At 38.1% G+C, this 20564-nt stretch overlaps 1 protein-coding gene across 2 annotated transcripts in view; it reads left to right on the top strand.

The window, feature by feature from the left end:
- Positions 1–20564, top strand: part of CRYBG1 (crystallin beta-gamma domain containing 1) — a 42532-nt gene that overhangs the window by 20020 nt on the left and 1948 nt on the right. For both annotated transcript variants that reach the window (XM_042891809.1, XM_042891818.1), the window contains 8 exons: positions 5962–6088; positions 6279–6311; positions 8040–8149; positions 8446–8575; positions 12278–12417; positions 13689–13812; positions 14976–15134; positions 17907–18069. In XM_042891809.1, the coding sequence (XP_042747743.1) occupies positions 5962–6088; positions 6279–6311; positions 8040–8149; positions 8446–8575; positions 12278–12417; positions 13689–13812; positions 14976–15134; positions 17907–18069 (986 nt within the window). The remainder of the gene's footprint in view (positions 1–5961; positions 6089–6278; positions 6312–8039; positions 8150–8445; positions 8576–12277; positions 12418–13688; positions 13813–14975; positions 15135–17906; positions 18070–20564) is intronic.

Consider the following 20564-nt stretch of genomic DNA (forward strand, 5'->3'; position numbering starts at 1 on the left):
AGATTCATGGGAAAGAATCTCTTCTGAAGGTTGGGAAACAAATTGTGGGTGCCTATCACGCCCTTTGTGTAGTTGTTCTAGTAAATGTGACTGTTGCAGCTGAGATAGGAATCGTACTTCAGTATGAGTATTCTAGTAATTAAGAGTGACTCCAATACTTTGATGGTAAAATTGGCTAGAAGTTATTACAAACAAAACCCTTGTCCCACAGACTGCTCCTGTTCCTGTAATCTTACTCGCTAGTCTCTTAAAGGTGTAATTTGTAGCAATAAGCATGTTTTTTATTTAGGTGTATTGTTTGTAACAAGTTACTATCAGTCCACTTTTACAGTCTGGTATGAGCATTTTGTACCCAAAGATGTTGTGAGTGTTGCAGCATTTTGGGGTGGTGGTCTTAGTAAATGCCAGTGTGACAGGAAGTTGAATCATGTAAAGTCATGATTGGCAATAAAACTGTTTTATTTTAAGCATTAAGTAACCTCAAGTAGAATTTTTTTTTATATCTTTCCTACCAAGAAATCAGTCATACAGTGATGAATAATCCATTGAGCAATTCCTAGATCTATTTAGACTAGCATATAAGTGATGTCATATTGAACTGTTTCAGGTTCAATAAAAGCTTGTAGCAGTATTTCTAAGTAACCTTCCTGGTGTCGTACTGAAAATACTTCATTTGAAAAAGAAAAAGTGAACTGTAAGAAGCCCTGAACTTTTCCCTAACTTTTTTCTTTCTTAACTACAGGTATCTGTAGTAAGCAGATATAGCAGTAATAGATAACATGTAATCTGTATTTCCCACATAATGAGTTTGATTGCTCTGTAATTTAAAGGGTATATCAAAGAAAAGAAAGGCTGAGACAGCAGAACATAGATACTACTGAACAACTTCTGAGCTAAAATGCATCTCTAAACTGTATGCTGAAGACAGCACAGCTCTTCATTTGGGGAATGAATATTTTGTTTTGGGGGCAGTGGAGAGCTAGCTGCATTAAAATTTTCAGCTGTTGTGTCTGAGGAATGTTTCTAAGCAGTATTTTAATGTCTTAGATAAATCCATTCTAAAGACACCTTGAAAAATATATACAAAAGTGATGAGTGAGTATTGACTTCTTTTAAGTTGATTTATGTTTTGCTCTCAAGCATTCTTCAGAGATTGGCCAAGCACAGAATCCAGGGCATTCTATTGTACCGTTTGGTTTAGGAGAAAATAAATTCAGATTGCTTGAAAATAGGAGAGGCCTTTTTTTTAAAGTAGGATTTGATCTTTACTCCCAAGTTGGCAGAACTGAAAGTGGTGGAAAATGAAAGTATTTAATAGCAACGGGTAACACCCTTTACAAGTTTAAGCAAGTACTTAAAGCAACTGCGTTGTATAATTTTGACTTTCCTCTTTGCTTAATAGTCCTTCAAGCTTATGTTTAATGGTTATTAAAATCACAAGAATTGCGTGTTTCCGAATGTGCCTTTTCTTTATCCATAAACATGGGAAGCTTTTGCCAAAGTTAGTGAAAAAGCCCCTGTATTTTAGTTGATCCTTTCTTTAAGTAGGTGGAAGAATGTTTTCAGGGGTGTGTTCTGCACAGGTATTTGTTTTACTGTGGTCTTGTAATTCATACTGGTTTCCTTCTGATTTTCAAGTGATTAGTCCACAGCACAGATTTGTCTGCTTCTAGTGCGTGTCTGTTCAGTGAGGAAATCGTCAAGTAATGGGTAGTTTGCAGATAGTAGTCAAAATATAATATATTGAATCTAAATGCATTCAGGATGGTAATGTGAGTGGAACTAAGGAGGCACTGTACAGGAACAAACCCCCATTGGGTTCTTTAATAGGTAAGAGGCCTTAGGTTGCCTGCAGGAACATTTCAAACAGAGTTTTCTCTTTCCCTCCATCTCTGAACTAAATCTAGCTACTAATATAGCTACATCTCTGAGCTAAAGTGATGTTGAACAGAACAAAAAGTTCACACGTCTGTGGGACACTAGAAATCACAAGCACAAATGAGAATGGTAAATAACACATTTCCTTTCTTTCCTACAAATGGAATTTAATTACCTCTTCTTTCCTGTTAGTCATTCAAGTGCCTTTTTTCCTCCCTGGCTCTACATGGTCTATGAGATTAACATATAGACCAATTTAAACCTGTTGTCTACATGTAGTATTTAAGGTTTAAATGTTATGGATTCTATTTCAGACCTAAAGGAGATCTTCTGTGCCTGAAAGCTTAACTTTTTACAGCTGTGTCATTTAGTTTAATACTAAGGTGTTTGATTCTATGATTTCTTCTGTAGCCGAGAGAGAAGGAAGCAGGTGCTCACAGCAGGTGATTTGTCCTACTATATATGAGTCTGAGCAACACTGAGAGCAGGATTCCAGCATGACAGGCAATGCAAAGGAATGAGGACTTTGGCACACTTTTGGCAGTGACTTGGGATGAGGCTGTTGCTTGGCCTACTTAAGGCAGTTTGTTGGGATGAAGGTTACCAAATTATTATGTTAAGGAAAGTTGCTCCCTGTAGGGTAGGCTGCAGTCTAAAACTTCAGTTCTTGTGGTGCTGAGGTGTGACTCTTCTGCTTAGATATGGAGGCTAGGTCTTGTGTAGGCCTTCCTGTTGGTCAGAAGTTGGATTAAAACAGTGCTCTGTCCTAGGGATAGTCTTGAAGTTTGAGAGGTTCAGCTGGTGCTGCATTCAGTTTTCCCCTTCCTGCTGCTGTTATCGTGCTGCTGGAAGGCTGTGTGGGCTTCTGAACAAGTGAAAGAGCACAGGGATTTCACCAGCAAGCCTTGACTCCAGAAATTCTCCAGTATGGGCTGACTTGCATAGAAGAGCAAGACTTATTAATTTAAATCCCACTGTTTTTGACATAAACACTCTTAAAGTTTCATTGCTTCTGTACTCAGGCTCCTTTTTAGAAAGGAGGAAAAGAAATGCCTGCTATTGAGAGGCCCCTGGAAGGGATCTGGCATGTTTTATGTTTCACTTAATATCAGAAACACTTGTTTTCATAAATATCAATGAAGTTCAACTGTCACGCATTGCAGTTGTACCTTGGTATTAGTGCATTGAAAAATCAAACATGAATCCACTCAAGAAATTGATTAATGAAACCTAATTTTCTTTTGGTACATGTGGCATACAGGTCTAAACACACCTGAGACATTTGAACTTTCAGCTTAATTTATTCTACATACCAGTGTCTCTTTGATGAATTACGATGAGGCAATTTTGAAATGTGCCTTGAAAAGTGCCTTAAGTAATTAGTGCATAACAATTTGGAATAATTGATTATATCTGAGGCAAACCAAGAGATGTAAATAGTGATAAACGTGAATCACTCTGTGAGTGCTTGCCATGGACAAATAACAGGAAGTCCATACTCGCAGCATGTACATGTTGCTGTAGCTATATTCGGTTTGAAGTCACCTCACTTCTTGTCTGTGCAGAGAATCTGGCATTTGTTCTTGGACTAAACCTGCAGCTTAGTGGAATATAATACTTGTAATGATGTCAGGGTTTTTTTTGTTGCTGTTGTTGGTGTTGACCTTCTGTATGAAGAACCTACTGAAAGTGTGTTTTGGAATAAGCTAGCATACACTCCTTATGTAATGCATAGGAAAAAATGAAAAGCTATGGGTAGATTGTCTTGTATAACCAAGAAGATGTCCCAGTCCATGCATAAATATAACAAATGAAAGAATGAAACTCAATTGTTATCACAGAATCATAGAATGGCCTGGATTGAAAAGGACCACAATGATCATCTAGTTTCAACCCTCTGCTATGTGCAAGGTCACCAACCAGCAGACCAGGCTGCCCAGAGCCACATCCAGCCTGGCCTTGAATGCCTCCAGGGATGGGGCATCCACAGCCTCCTTGGGCAACCTGTTCCAGTGAGTCACCACCCTCTGTGTCAGAACTTCCTCCTAATATCTAACCTGAACTTCCTCTGTGTCAGCTTAAGACCATTCCCCCTTGTTACTATGACCAGTTCTAATGTCAGTACTTTAAAAAAAAAAAAAAAAAGTTCTGTCAGTGAAAGGCAGCAGAATTTATGTAGCTTGTGACAAAAACAAGGGAGTGCTGATGCAGGAGCACTGACCCTGGATTGGAAGAATGCCGTAAAACTTTACTTGAGTGTAGTAGACTACACGTAGCAAGACCAGCTGATAGCAGGTACTTCAGAGCAGAAATAAAGCACTGCAGTGATAATTGAGTGTTGGAGAGACTGTGCAATGATTTGGTTGCTTTTCTAGTAGTTCACTTGTTTGTCTTAAAAGTTAACTGTCTCTGACTGAGACTGAAGTTGTGAGTTTGAAGCAGAAATCTGAGTTTGTGGCCTGTATCAGGAATGAGGTCTGCTTAAATAGTCATACTAATTGCTTTGAGCTTATATACACTAATCCAATTAAATTTTTGATGGCTTTAATGCTAAACGATCAAGGAAATTCTTCCTGCTGATGTCTGTGAACTCCAGCAGGTTCACAGACGTCACACTCTACCACCGTTAGTATTTATGCCTTTTGTTGTACCTTAACTTTCTGCAGATTTGAGTGTTTGCTTAAAAACATCTGAAGTTTTGTAATATTGACTTTTAATGTTGCCTGTATATATCTTATTGCCCAAATTACTCTGAAAGTTAGTTTTAACGAAACAATATTATTCTGATATTTGCCTGATATTCTGAAGAAAAACTTGATAAAACAACAGAATTTTGAAACATCTCAATGATTTTACTGGAGACAGCTTTTAAGGTATCTAACAGATCATAGAACTATAGAATCACCAAGGTTGGAAAAGACCTCCAAGGTCATCCAATTCAACCATCCATTTACCACCAGTATATCTCCACTAAACTATGTCCTTTAGTACAACATCTAAATGTTCCGTGAACGCCTCCTATGGTAGTGACTCAATGACATCCCTGGGCAGCCAGTTCCAGTGCCTGATCACTCTTTTGGAGAAGAATTTTTCCCTAACCTCCTGAACCTTCCCTGATGTAACTGAAGTCCATTCCCTCTTGTCTTGTTGCTAGCTATGCAGGAGAAGAGTCTGACCCCCACCTTGTCCCAACCTCCTTTCAGGGAGTTGTAGAGAGCAATGAGGTCTCTCCTCTCCTGAGCCTCCTCACCTCTAGACTGAACAATCTCAGTTCCCTCAGCTGCTCCTCATAGACTTCTGCTCCAGACCTCTCACCAGCTTCATTGCCCTTTCCTGGACATACTCCAGAGCCTCAATGTCTTTCCTGTATTGAGAGTCCAGAACTGAAAACAGTACCCTCTGAGTGCAGGAGAGAGATGATCACTTCCCTGCTCCTGCTGGCAGCCCTATTTGTGATACGAGCCAGGATACCTTTGGCATTCTTGGTCACCTGCGTGCACTGCTGTCTCATGTCCAGCTGAGGATCAGCCAATGTCCCCAGGTCCATTTTCTCCACACAGTCTTCCAGCGCTCTGCCCCAAGCCTGTAGCACTGCTTGGGGTTGTTGTGGCTGAAGTGCAGGACCCAGCATCTGGTCTTGTTGCACTTCATCCCACTGGCCTGAGCCCAGCTATCCAGACTGTCTAGATGCCTCGTAGGGTCTTCCTACTCCCATGTAGATCAGTACTTCCTCCCAACTTGCTGTCATCTCCAGACTTACTGAGAATGCACTCCATCTCCTTATCCAGGTCATCAATGAATATATGGAACAGGTCAGATGATGTATTTGAACTTGTGGTCTGATTTAGTTTATTTACTCTGGATCATATTGAAATAGTGGGGCAAATTGAAATAGAATTTGCAAGAGTTTTGGTGAACCAGATCCATAATTTTGTTGATTTAGAGATTTAATAGCATTGCAATTTAGCATTTGAGGGGATAAACCATCGATTTGTTCTTACGTTAAGGTATAATGAATATACAGTCTTGCATTTTGGAAAAAGTAACGTGACACCCACTGGCTTTTTCTTCTCTTTCTCTTAGGTGGGTGGCTTATGAGAATCCTGAATTTACAGGAGAGCAATACATACTGGATAAAGGGCTATATCCCAGCATTGAGGCATGGGGGGGGAAGAATTGCAAAATATCTTCAGTTCAACCCATTGTTATGGTAAGGGGTTAATTTTATGCTTCTTTTGCAACTTTCTTTGAAGTATTTCTAGGTAGTCTTTTTCTATTGAATCCAACTTACATGCTGTCATATACATTCTTTAAGCAGGGATTAATAATAAACTTTTCAATGTTTGTTAATTTAGCACTTCTTAAATTTTTTTTCTTTTTTGTTCTCCAAATTTTTGTAGGATATTGTTGGAAGTGAAAGGGGTAAAGTCAAGGTAAGATATTTCTTTAAATGCATGAAACATACTCTGTAGTGGTCTGTGTAACATCAGTAAATGGGATCAGGCTTTTTGTATACTGTAACACCCAGGTTTTTGCACAGATAGTCCATTAGTCAAAGAGTGAGAATGCTAAGTGAAGAAGGAGGGCTGCTTTCTGAACTTCCTAACTAAGGCCATGAAAGTCCTTGGAAGCTGTAATGTAATATATAGCTGTCCTTATAAGTTTTCTGAGGCCAAGTTGATGTTTTGGGTCAGTAGGTGTGCTATTTCAGAGTATTAGAATTGTTCTGAAGATCTGGAGCCTATGCCCATCTATGCAGAGCTTCAGTGACCAGCTGAAGTTATCTGGAGTCTGTTGCAGAAGTTGAGTTAATTGTACTCAATAGTTGTGACTTTGTTTTCAACCTAGTTTCTTTATTAACTGTTCTGCTAGTGGTGGTTGCACTTGAAGTGAAACTCATTCAGTCACAAATGCTGCTTTCTGAGTTGGGCTTAAAAGTTAACATTGTATTTGTCAATAAAAAAGAGAAGGAAATGGCAAAGTGAATTTGTCTATTCAGTGGGTCAACAAAATTTTTGTTAGGCTTTCTCCTGTGTGCAAATACTAGAACATTCTTTGACAGTGGGACTAAAGAGGAGCCTTTTTTCATAATTCTTTCATAATTCTGAACCTTTTTGTCTTTTTGTCTGTAGGGAGTTGTTACTTTCATTTCAGTCAAAATGGTGAATGTGTCATGGAACTGAAAACCAGGGAGAAAAGTCTTGGCTTTCCCAATTTGCATTCATAATTAGTAACACGCCTTACTGGAGTATCCAGTATAGGAATATGTATGAACTCTGGGGAATAGAAATCTCCAGGCTGCTTATTTTCTTCTATATGCATGAAAAAATATTTACGACTATAGACTTTATCCTAAGGAAACTAAGAAATAATGGCTTGTAGTCAACAGACTGTATCCTTTGTCAGCATGTTCCTCTTTGGAAAATGCTGTGCATGCCTGCACTCGTATCTCTGCTAAGAGTGAATAAAGCTGGTAGGCATGTGATAATGTGAATGACTTCTGTGTGATCAGAGTTAATTGTCTTCTAACCAAATTAGCAGGTTTGCTATTTAGAATTTTTTTCCTTTTAACAAGGACAAAAGACTGGGTGACTTATCCTTTCATACCCTCTCATCCTCAGAGCACAGAAAGAAAGAACTGACATGACTTCAGCTATAGTTGCAACAGGCACATAAAGCCCATCTGCCCCAAGAATATTTACCACACCTGTTGGCATGCTGTCTGAGTACTTTGCCAGGACTGTGCACCACTTATGCTCTGAGAGACAGATAAATACTGCTCATAAGAGGAGTATGCATTTTTGAGATCAAATGGATTAAGAAATTAAAACAGAACAGTTTATTACCCTTTTCTAATCATGTGCCTATTCTATCTGTTGTGTGGGGATTTATGTCTTCTCCAGCAGATAGTTGAAGTAGCTACCTTTGTTAGTGTTCTTTGAATTATTTTGTATGCTGCTTAATTATTTACAACCAGAGGTGTTTTTTGGCTTTGCAGTCCTTGTTTGAGTAATGACACTGAAAATGTAACAAAAGTCTATGAAACTGAATTAATCTGGATATTGAATATATAGTAATGCAGCTGTAGAAGTAATGGTAGAGATGTGTTGATGAAGGTTAAAGCATTAATTGTTTTTAAATATGTTTATGACTCTTTAAAGGTCCAGTTATTTTCAGAGCCTGAATTCAAGGGTAACTGTCAAATACTTGAAAAAAACACAAGATGTATTGATTCATTTACTGTGAAGTCTTCAAAAGTTTTAGGTGGCAGGTAAGTTATATCAAACGAGTACTGAAAAATCACTGAAATGGGTAAAAATTAAAAAAAAAAAAAATAATAATAATAATCAAACAGCTTTCTAACATCTGAAATGGTTTTACCTGTGGGAACTTACAAAGAACAATGCTTTGTGGTATACACACATATGCATTGATATTTAGCTTATCAGGACAAAACATTGTGCGTGATGTTTCTGCAAGTACCTCTTACTAAAGACTCAGAAACACTACCATCATTTTATTTCCACAGTTTTCCTAAAAGACAGTTTCTTCTGCTTCTTCCTGCAGCTGTATAGTTTTTGACCAGGAAGAATTCTCTGGTAACCAGTATGTGTTAGAAGAGGGAATCTATCCGGATCTGATGGCAATGGGGTGTTTGTCCCAAGCAGGTCTAAAATCTTTACGGATTATAAATATAGTAAGTAAAGCAGATAAGTACACTGATGTTTCCTCTCCTTTTTCTTTTTTTTCTTTTTCTTTTTCTTTTTTTTTTTTTTTTTTTTCCTTTTGTGACAATAAAAATGTTAGGGATATGTAAACAGTAGAACAACACTCTTCTTTTTCCTATACAACAGCAGTGAAACATCCTATCTGCAGTCAGTTTTTGTACCTTTATGCCATTTTTTGCAAAAGAGAGGACTTCACAGGAACAGGTGTTCATTGCTGTTCTCCATAGCAGCTTAAAAAGGACTTCCATAAAGATAGTTAAGGATGTGTCAGATTCTTATTTCCCAGTAGAAGAGATCACTTAAAATAAGTTGACAAATGGCAGTAGGACAGCGTGAAGTAATATTTGTATTCAGATCATTGTTTTTTACTCATGTTAAAAGAGCAAACTTCAGCTAAAGACCTTTGCACGAGATACATATAATTATAAAACGTTATTTGTATCATCAGGGAAATGCAATTTGTTTTCATTGTGAAATGATGTACCCTTCTAGATAAAATAAAGCAACACCCCATGCCATTTGGCAAAATCAGACACTGTTGTTTTGTGTGTTGGATACAAACCTAAACAACATTTACATATTTTGTAACTCCTCAGTGGTCAGGAACAAGTTTGTTCAAGCCTGTAACCAATCATTATGATGGATCACTTATGGAAACTGCAAGTATCTCTTAAGATCAAAGTAATTACTAACAAAATGTAGTCAAGAATCCAGGAACTTAATGCAACTTTACAAAAGAGGTGGTACTCATTCTAAAAATGGAGGAGTACCTTATTGACTCTCCTCTTTGAATCTGGCAACTGTATTGCAGTCCACTGTAATTTTGGTAACTTGTTAGTGATGTAGCAGTTGACAAAGGAGAACTAAAATGTGTCATCCTCTTTCATGTCTCTGGAGCATTGTCTCTGGTACAGCGTAAACAAACATTTGCAGTAAGTATGTCTGCCTTGTGAACTCTTTGACTATCCTGTAGACAAATGGCATTAAGAACAACAGAAGTTGTTCTAGCCAAACTTGGTGGGTGGTCACCACGGATTAAAATGGGCTCTTCTGTACGTATCAGTATCAAGCTCTTGGGTCTTAAATGCTTATTTCACACTAGTAGGATTTTTCTCCTGAAAAATTTGTTCTTTGTCACAGAGATTCTTGTGTTAAAATGGTCAAATGACAGTTCTTGAGGTTCTTAAAGCTTCTGAAAATTGTTCTTGCCCTACAATTTATCACACTTCAAACAGTGGTAACAGAGCAGATAGCTGTGTCTATCTGCAGGTTATGTAGTGGTGCTTTCTTCTTCAGAGACTTCTTACCTGAGAAGAGAAAAATGGCTTGCTTTACTCAGTTGTTTATTAACGATAATACAGAGAGTAAGAAGTTAAATGAAAATGATTATATTATACTGTTCATTTTTCGTAATTTTATGCAATCTTGAATTTATTCTTGGTACCAGTTTTATCTGTCACATTTATTTTGTGGCTGGTTTTTGGCAGTGACATTCTCTATTCCTCCCCACCATTTGCTGGGCCTACAACTTTCCTTGTGAATCTTCTGTCTGTTTCTATCCAAGAAGCACCTTTTTTTGCTTTAATATGCAAAGCTGGTGTAACTACCCAGCTTAGCTCCATTTTGCAGAGATCCATTTCTAAGGGACCATTAAAAGAACAACATAAGGCGTATTTTATAAACTTGCAAGTGAAAGTTAAAAGGGCTTTTATTCATAATCTCAGTATCTTTGCTTGATTGTCCTTACTTTGCATGTTCCAAGTAGTTGTTACAGATGGAAAAGAGTGTTTTTCCTTTTTGAATTTGCTATGTGCACCTTTCCCTGAACGTAATATAAATTCAACCATGGATGTGGTTTATACTTGAATAGTCATGCTGAAAATACTTGTTTTTAATGAGCAACTCTGTGAAATAGCTATATGTAGATATACTGAAGTCTGCAATGTACAGAGTAACGCATGGGAGGAACTGCAAGATAGATAACTCTAAGATGACCTTGCGCTTCTTGCTGTGGGGAATATTTTGTATAACAATGTTGCTGCTGAATGTTAAAAAAATAACAATAAAAATGCCCAGAGTGGAAGGTGTGGTTGAAAATTGGAGGATTTCCTTTTTTCTCTGTGCTTTCTTTGTAATTAGATTATTTCTGAACTATTGCATGTGGCTCAAGGGTGGCTGTCTGACCTGTTTTATATCACAGCAGGCAGGTGCAGGTCTGTAAAAGGGCTGAAGATTCAGAGATGCTGGGAAATAATCATGGTCCATGTTGGGCTCTTTACCCATGTTTATGCTTTAAAGTCTAAGTTGTGTTAACCTTTAATAGTGGGATTAGTCTACTCTGAATTTGCATTAAGCTGGAAGACCTCTCTGGTGTTTTCTGCAAACTAATATCATGCATGCAAACAGGAGTATAAACAGCTCAGCTGCTTTGTGATAATCTGGACTACTACTGAGATGATGGTGATGTTAACGTAACATTATCATCTGGGCCTTTGAACATCAAAAGGAAGGTTAAAGAAGAATTTTAGCACTGTCAAGAAATTGGTTGACATTAAATTTTTCCTTACAGAAGCAAAGGGAAGCATAGATATTCAGTGCTGTGTGCATGTGGAGCCATCTCAGTCTTGGCATGGCCTGTTTTCATGATTGAGATCATTGTGAGTCTCTTCAGACTTTGCTCTGTGTTGATATGTTTCAAGTATACAAACACATCTCAGCAGTAAGGAACTCTTCTGTCTGTGGCATTGGGTTTACTCAGTTGTGACTGGAAGACTGGTGAGAAAAAAAATGACCCTGCCTCTCCCTATCTGTGACTATAAGTTGTGACACCAGGATACTCAGATTTAATTAACTTTACCCTGGGGGATTTCAAATCCTTACCTCCCAGTTTCCAGGGAGAGACCATAATTATGAGAGGCTGTTTCCAATCCACTAAAGGTATCTGATGCACAGAAAAGAATCCAAGGTTCGTTATCCAGAAAGCATATAGATTAATAATAATTTAATAGATTAAAATAGATGCAGGAAATTCTGTGCGGGTAGGAATCCTTTAAACCAAAAACATTTTGACAGAGAGAATGAAGAATCATCTCCCCAGAGCCATTTGGAAAATTCAGATGTTAGTTTTTGTCTGAGTCATGAATTCTACCTCAGAAGTATGGATCTTGACACTTTTGCCTGGTGATACTATCATAGTCTACTACAGAAGCTAAAAAAATGGAAGCTGTGATGAACAAGCAATGCTGACAAGACTGTCGTAGTTTGAAGCTATAGAAACCAGTATTATCTGCGTGTTGAGATCTGAAAATGAAAATTCCTACAATGATTGGGGTTGACTGCAGTGGAAGAGAGGTATGGCATTAATTAGAATGCGTTTTAAAACATAATTAAGATATGCAAGAATTGTCCACAGATTTTTGTGTGCCTTTATGATGAGCAAGTGTGATGTTGCATGCAAGGAAATCCCCTGCGTGTTTTCTATAAGGGCTTTTAATGACATTTTCATTTGTTTCTTTTAAGCATCCTATTGCAAAGCAAAAACCTTTTTCAGGGTCTTTGAGTTGTAACAATCTGAAAACGGTGATATAAAAGGGGTTGCATGAAGTAATGATGTTCACAGTCAGCATTTTGGCTTTTAAATTCCTGTAAAAATGTTCATCTTCTTTGTGCAGGAGCTGTCTGAGCCATGCATAGCTCTTTTTGAAAAAGTGGGTTTCCAAGGGAAAAAAATAGAATTCACTACAGAAATCTTAAATCTCCAGTTCCTGGGATATAATCCTCGAATAGCTTCAGTTCAAGTCCTTGGTGGCACGTGAGTTTAAATTCACTTCTTGCATCTTTAGAATTATGTATTTATTCAACAGTGGGGAAAAAAAAAAAAAACCACGAAAAACCACAGGTGGTAGAAACTAAGGAGAATAAAATTGGAATACTGTAATGTGCATAGTGCATTAATGCACACTGTACTTACAGAAACTTACTTTCATCCTGATTCCACAACACTGTCACGAACTCACAAGAGGTGCCCTGTGATGTTCTAAGAAGCTGAAATGAATTTGAACAAAGCTCACTAGGAATCGGGTCCCAACTCTCCTGCTAATATTATAAAAGCTAGCTTGCATAGCAATGTTAAATCTAACTTCTGTGCTTTTGCTTTAGGTCCTGATCATAACAAATCATACAGTTTGTGATCTGTGTCTTGTATCCTAAGTTCAAAATATTTTAATAAGCTTTGTATTTGTTCTTTTATTTTGGTTTATGGACACTGATATAATGAGACTGTGATACAGCCCTTTTTGGTAGCATAGTGCTTGTAATAATCTCTTTTGAGGACTTCAGGTCTTCAGGAATTGAGTCAGACTCGTTACAAATCAATCAGTTAAATTCATTTAACTATTTCTCAGCAGTTGTATTCCCTATTCTCAAGAAGATTATGTTTAAAAAAAAAAAAAAAAAAAGTAGTCCATGATGTTTAAAATCTTTCAATATCTCAACATATCTGTTAAATTTCTCTTCTTGTGTTTTTCTGGAGCTAATTTTTACCACCAAGATGTTTGCCTCAAGGTTTTCTACCTTGAAGAATCACATTTCTTTTTTTACTGTTCCTTTGCATTTAAATGTGTTCTTTTGAAGAGGTAAATTCCCAAGCGTGTGCAAAAGATGCTGTTGGATAGCTCAATATTGCCCTCAAGTGGATAGTTAATACCTGGTCTGAAGTACGAACCATTTTCTCCATCTGGAGGAACAGGTCGAGGGATTTCCTTAGCTCACTGAACTGAAGTTTATTCAACTTGTAGTTTTTAAATGACTCCAAAATGTGAAATCCAGTGCACTCCAATTCTGTTGACCAAATAATAACATGATTTTGTTATTTTTAAGACCCATTAGGAAGAATCCTTGTGCAATCAGTTAGTGTTAAATATTTAACAGTACTATTCTTTGGGATATACTTCTGTTAAGTCTGTTTTGTTTTTTTTTATTATTGTTATTATTATTGTTGTTGTTGTTATTATTCTAAAGCAGATTTTGGCAGCAAAAGCATTATTTGTTTTTGTTTTTGTTTTGCATTTTCTCCCCCCATAGATGGATAATTTATGAGCATAGTAATTACAGGGGACGTCAGATGTTGCTGTCACCAAATGAAATTCCAGATTGGTACAAACTGAGTGGCTGCTCTCAGATAGGTTCTCTGAGACCTTTACTGCAGGTGAGTGGCTGATGTGAGGTTGTGAAGTTCTGATTAATTTAGCTGTGGGATGAGGCAGTATTATACAACTGAAAGCAATGTTAAAATCTTGCTGCACATCACAAGCTTCAGTGATGACAATTGTGTGAAGAAATTGCTCTGTGGTTTCACTGTAATAAATGCTATTTGATTATGCTACGTGGTTTTGCGTTACTGCTGCTTGAACTGTTCATTAGGATACTTTAAATGACAATATTGAAGACCATACATAAGGATTAGTGAGCAGTATTAACAACTAATGGTTATAAATACCATATATAGGTAAGTCTTATCACTAGCTCCTCACTAGTATAGTCAGTAATATTTACATTATTTTTGGAGCAGCAACAAAAAAAATTGGTCAACAAAATTGGATCATTTCAAATAGGAGTGATACTGTGCTGACTGAAAAATGCTTTCTTGCTTACTGCATACATTAGATTTCCAAATTATTTTTCTATATAAAACCTCCAGTACTGTCATTTTTGTTTTGTTCAAATAGGGACCTTGTAATTTGGTCCAAATGCTGCAGCAATCCCCTGAGCCTTTGAAGTTCTTGCTGAGCTGTATTTTATTGTGGAAGCAACTGTAACTTACAGATTACTTGTACTGGTAACAAATGCTTACTGTCATGGAGAAGTCTTTGTGTAGCCTTAAGCACAGCTAGGAATAATGCATTTTGATTGCCCTGGCCAAGACCTTGTCTAAACAGAAGTGAATGTGAAACAAGCCACAGCATGAATGTGAAGTGTTAACACTTGACGCCAGTGAAATAAGCAGCACTGCACAAGTGCACCTTTTGTGAAGACTAGGAGCATCTACACAGAAATTTGCTGCTGTTCTGAATTCAACATTCTTAGCATCCCACTGTGCCGATCCCAGTGCACAGGGAAGCCTAATACTAGGTCTCCCCGCAGAATGGCAGGTTTTCAAAGCTTCAATCATCTTACGCAGGTAGGGACTTTGTAATTCAACCCCAAAACAGAAAAGCAAGATTTCTGAAAGAAAGAGACACACCAGGTTGAGCACTCAGTAGTGAACTGCTCTGAAGTTTGCCAGAGAAGGGTATGCTGTACATGAGAGAGACTGTGGTTAGAGTTGTGTTGCTGTTGGCATTTTTTATTTTATTGTATTTTTTTCTACAGAAACGTGTGTACTTCAGGCTTCGGAACAAGGAAACAGGAAAGTTCATGTCAACTGATGGAAACTTGGACAATTTGAATCTTCTCAGAATACAGGCTGCAGAAGATGTAGACTCAGATGATCAAATCTGGGTTTATCAGGATGGATTCATAAGATGCCGGGTAGGATTCAAGTTCAGTGTGAATTATTTCTTTCCCTCTTCAATCACATGGTTCACTGATTGAGTAGTAACTGAAATCGTCTTAGTTCATTGTCTAGGTTTATTCAATTTCAGCTGTATTACAGTGTCTGTGGAGCTTTTGGTTAGTGTGTGTTTGGTGGCAGTTTGTTGCACTGAACTCTGGATTTTGTTTTAGGTGTCATGTGATCCTTTCTTCCTGATGTCATTGAAAATCTGAGATTCAGTTATTATATACTTACTTACCTTAAAGAATAGTAATCTTATAAATGATAGAATCATAGAACTGCCTGGGTTGGAAGGGACCATAAACACCACCCATTTCCAACCCTGGGCCATTGTCAGAGCTGCCATCCCCAAGCTTAGCTGCCCAGGGCCCCATCTGACCTGGCCTTCAGTGCCTCCAGGGATGGGATGAACAAAACACAAACAGCATTGGAAGACCATCATCATGCTTTTAATGAGCTCCTCTTACTTTCTTGTCCTCTTTTTCCACAGCAAAAACATTACAGAAGTATCAGGTTATATCCTCTTCTGCGTTCAGACAAGCTTAAGGATGAAATTCTACTTTCCTCCCCCTCCTCTCCCCCCCACTGGTTATTCCATGTTTGTCAAGTTCCATCCTTTTTCCATGCCTCCATACAATTTCCCAAATGAGGTCCTACTTTTCTCACAGTTCATAAAACTAATTGTGTAAATTGTCACTGAGGTGAGCAGAAGTATTTGCAGTTCATAATGTTTAAGCATGAACAGTCTTAGGTAGGGATGTAGGCCAAAGAAAATTAAGTTACTTTAATACTGTTAAACACCTTGACTGTGAAGAATCATGTGAACTTTTTCTATAGGATTGTATAACTTCAAAAGCAGATGTTTATAACCACGTCATCTATGCTGGAGGGAAGAATCTTGCTGTTAATAAGCTAAGGCATTGTTTGGACGTGTTTACAGGACAGATGCAGTGGTAAAAGGGATTTATGCAGGCAGTGAAATTATATCCAGTAAGCTAAAAGCTTGAATATCGTATACAAAAGACTTTCCTCAAACATTTAATTGCAAATTTTTATATCACAACAGCATGGATAAAAGCTCTTTCATTTTTCTTCCCTATGTATTTGATAGTGCAGTATTGTTGTACGTGGAAAATACACAGCTTGTTCTGTGTAGCAGTCAGGTAACTCAGCATGGAGTGCAGGAGGGCAGCACTGATCTTCAGTAATGGAACTTTGCCATCTTTCTATTGAATGGCAGCAAAGTCTTTGTATTTTGCTCAAATTGTTTTTGCCACACTTTAGAAAATGAAACTCAAGGGTGGGTAGGTGCATGCACGTAGGCAGACAGTTCACTGGAAGAATTTCTGCTTTTGTGGCTCTAAGTTTAGGGCACCTTAGTGCCTCTGGATCACTGCATGCTGAGGTTTGCCTGAGGTTCCTGGGTAGGTGGGATAACTTAGGGAGCAGGATATTAATATCATTCCTCTCATTTGTCAGCAGAAATTGATAAGAATTTAGATTTCCTCAATCAAGATAAGTTTCTTAGAGATGCACAATGCAACAGGCTCATGAATGCATGTGGAAGCTTTGAGTCCTCCACATCCCAGTGGAGACAGCTTTTAGATAATAAATGAGAATTAAATTGACTTACTTTGGGGTGTATTTCAATTCTAGGTTATGATAGTAAGAAGTATTCCTCTCCCAAAATGGCATATTTTAATAATTTAGGGCCATATCAATAAAGGCAGATGAATGTTTAAACTCCCACTGAAGTAAATTCAGAATTACAGGGAGGCTTGTGGTGATCACTGTTCCCACAAAACAATTCACTATAATTCACCCCTAAGACAGCCTTAGCATTCTTTTCAAATCAGCTTGATTTTAGCCAGTATTCTTAGCCCTGAAGATATTTGCAGAGTTGTGACATCATGTAATCTGATAGATGACTACAAAAGAATTATAGAACAAAGAGGAAAATACCTTTGTGACATACTGTGACACTTAATACACTGTGAGGTTGTGTCCTTTCTCAAGCTCAAAAGGTTACTGTAGAACTGGAAAAGGCTAACGAATAGCAACAGCAAAAAGACAGCAGAGGTGATGCATGGAAGAGACTAACTAGCCAGGGCTACCTGTAATGTGGACAAACCGCCTTTAAAATAAGGCAGGGTGCGGGAAGAGAACATCAAATAAAGCCAATTGTTGCATATCAAATAAATATTTACTTTTGTTGTTGTAGTAGTAGTGGTAAAGATGTGGACCTGCTTGCTACAGAAGGGTTATGATATGGAAAGGTGTATGTATGAAAGGGTTGCATTGATATGAGTGAGTATTAACGAACTTGCACACGGGACAGGAAGCATGTAGGTGTTAGAGATACCAGCTCTGCATGGAGAAGTCTCTGGTCTAGAAAGTGCTATGAACTGAAAGAATGTACTAGGAACATTCAGCATGCAAAGCAGAGTGAATGTAATCTTCCATAGCATCTGTTATCCACCATGGATAGAGACAGGTGCTAATTGCACCTTTTGATGTGATACAACAATGCCTGTTTTAATGTCTGACCTAGTGGAGAGTGTCAGCAGAAACAGGAATGGATATAGAAAAAAATAGCCTTGAGTTTAGGAGAAAAATGCATTCCTTAAGGGGAATGGAGTTCTTAGATTCTGTTTTCACCTGCTTTCATCCCTTCTGTCTGATTAAAAAAATTAGTGGATATTAGAAGTAAGGCTTGAATAATTGCTGTTGCCTTTCTGATTACACAGATGGCAGAGGATTGCTGCTTGACAATTGTTGGAAATCTTATCACTCCTGGCTCTAAACTTGGTCTGTCTTTTGAGCGGAATGAAGACAAACAGTATTGGCATATTAGTCCCGATGGCAGGATTTACAGCAAGATGAAACCTAAGCTGGTTTTAGATATCAAAGGTAAGCAAATGTGTTTATCTAATTATATTGTGTCTTAATTACATGGTATTTCCAATGGGATAGGCATTAAATGTGCCTATAAATTAAAGATGGTGTTACAGTTACTTTAATCTAGAATCAGAAAAGACCCGATGAGCTAGTCTGACCTCCTGAGTTATACAGGCCATAGGACTTTGTTGCAGTTTTCCTGCACAGAGTTTAGGAACCCACAGTACTGGCTTATCTTGTATTCCCAGTGTCCACTCAGTGTTGTAGATACCCTCAGTTACTTTTACTCAGCATTGGGTAATGTGAATATAATTATTTAAAAACGCTGAAGCGAAGTTTTTCTTACCTAGCTTCTCATTAACTTTAATTTGTATAGAGCAATTTTTCTTATACATTAGTTGTAGATGCAATAGGCAAAGGATATTAGCAAAGGCAGCACTGTAAACTGACATGAATAGATGAAAAAAGTTTTTTCATTTGTTCATTAATGGCCATACCTATGTTGTGAACATGATATTAGGCTGCTGTGACAGAATTTCAACCTGTATTCAAGGTACATCTTACTGTAGTTGTCACAACCAATTTTGCTTCATGAAGGTACTGTTTCTGAACAGGGTTTGCTTTCACAATTTCATAGGTCTGATAAAGCAGCACAGTGATCATGGTCAGATGTTCTTACATAACTGCATTTTTTTGGAGGGAATAATCATTTTTATTGCTGTTGATTTCTTTTTAGCAGTTTTAAAATCAATTCTGGATTGATGTTGTGGCTTTAACTACAACAATCAAAAAAAAAAAGTCAGTCACCAGTCAGCACTTTGGGACAGGCGGAACTGTAAGACAAGGGCTATGTAATGTCTGACTGTGATACAGTGTTGACACAAATACTCATAAATTCTCTTTACAGCCCTACAAAGTTGGCAGTGATTAATGTAAAGCTTATCAAAAAGACTTCAGTTCAAAGGACAGTCCTAATTCAAGTCGGGTCTGCTAACATTTTTTTTTCTGTAGTCAGTTGCACCAAAAAGCAGAGTACTACCACGCAGTGTGCACTTAATCACATTAAAAGCACATCACATATTTTGCACTTAAAATTGATGAACTTCATAATGGATAGGTCTGATGACAAAAGTACAGACCCGTTCTGTAAGTACATTTATTTGAGAAAGCATAATAGGATCATCATCTCTTTGTGCCAATTCTGCTGATCCAGTCTTGCCCACAAATGGAGCTGTAATGAACTCTTTAGTAAACGGCTGTGGCTGTTTGGCTGCACAAATGCCACCCAGTGGATACTCGGCATGGTGCAGCGGCTTGCCTAGAGCACGGCTCTCATCATAGCAAATAACCCCAGGTTCTACTGAAAGAAATCTGATCTTTTTCCATTATTACACTTATATTTTACCGAACACTGCTTACAAAGTACTTCCTGCCTTGCAGTGATAACTGAGTGATGTAGCCAACGTTATTTTTTTGTGCCTGCAGGTTAAAGCTTTTTCCTGTGGATGTATTTGATCTCTGTTTTTTGGTGGTTTTTTTTCTGAAGAAATTTGCCAATATTTATGCTGTGTCTCTACTGCTTCTTAGTCATTCATTGGTGATGGGAAAGATGTGAATCATGTTGGCACAGGCTGCCCAGAGAGGTGCTGCAGTCACTGTCCCATGTGGATGTGGCACTGAGGGACACAGTTAGTGGGCACAGTGGGGATGAGCTGACAGTTGGACCAGCTGATCTTAGTGGTCTTTTGCAACTTTAATGATTCCATGATTCTCAGAGATCCTTTCTGATCTAGGACAGTGGCACCAGCAAGCCTCCCCCAGATCTCTGAAGCAGAGATCAGCTAAGGTGACTGAAATGGCATTACCTTAGTACAAAAGATCTGCTATTAAATGTGCACAACCACGTAGGACTCCAATTACACACACCTGGCCTGTTATTTCTAGGATCTGTTAGAGTCTGTATTTGTATAATCACAGGAGGCTTCCAGCTGCTAGGCATTTCTTTTCCTATAAGGAGGTTGTAGGGAGGCATGGGAGAGGGTGCAGAATGACAGATGGGTGTCTGTAGGAATGTCCCAATGTTCTGTACAGATGGCTGCTTACAGTGGAATGGTACCAGCTTTAGCAGGGGTGGTACCATGTGAAAGGCACGTGGTTTGTGCTTCTGCAGTACATATGAGATCAAAAGCAGTCAGCTCTGACTTTCAGTTCTAGTTGAACTTTCCTCTGCTTCTGAGTCCAAGTGAGAATAGTAGTAGCGCTCCTCTTCTATGGGAGCACATTTGGCACTGTGTACCACGAGTAGTAAATTAAGCCTATCTAAGAAATGGATATATTTTACATTCAGGTATGCTCAACTCCCACTGGGAACAGCTCAACATTGCTTGTGTTCTGTGTATGGCAACCTGTGTTGCAGCTGGTCAAAACATAAGGTGACAGTGTGAAGAATAAAGGAGACTCAACCTCATCCCCAGGCTTGTTCTAATATATACATATATTTTTATATA

This window comes from Lagopus leucura, unplaced genomic scaffold, assembly GCF_019238085.1.
Source record: "Lagopus leucura isolate 7727_CA_CO unplaced genomic scaffold, USGS_WTPT01 Super-Scaffold_73, whole genome shotgun sequence".
Classification (NCBI taxonomy): Eukaryota; Metazoa; Chordata; class Aves; order Galliformes; family Phasianidae; genus Lagopus; species Lagopus leucura.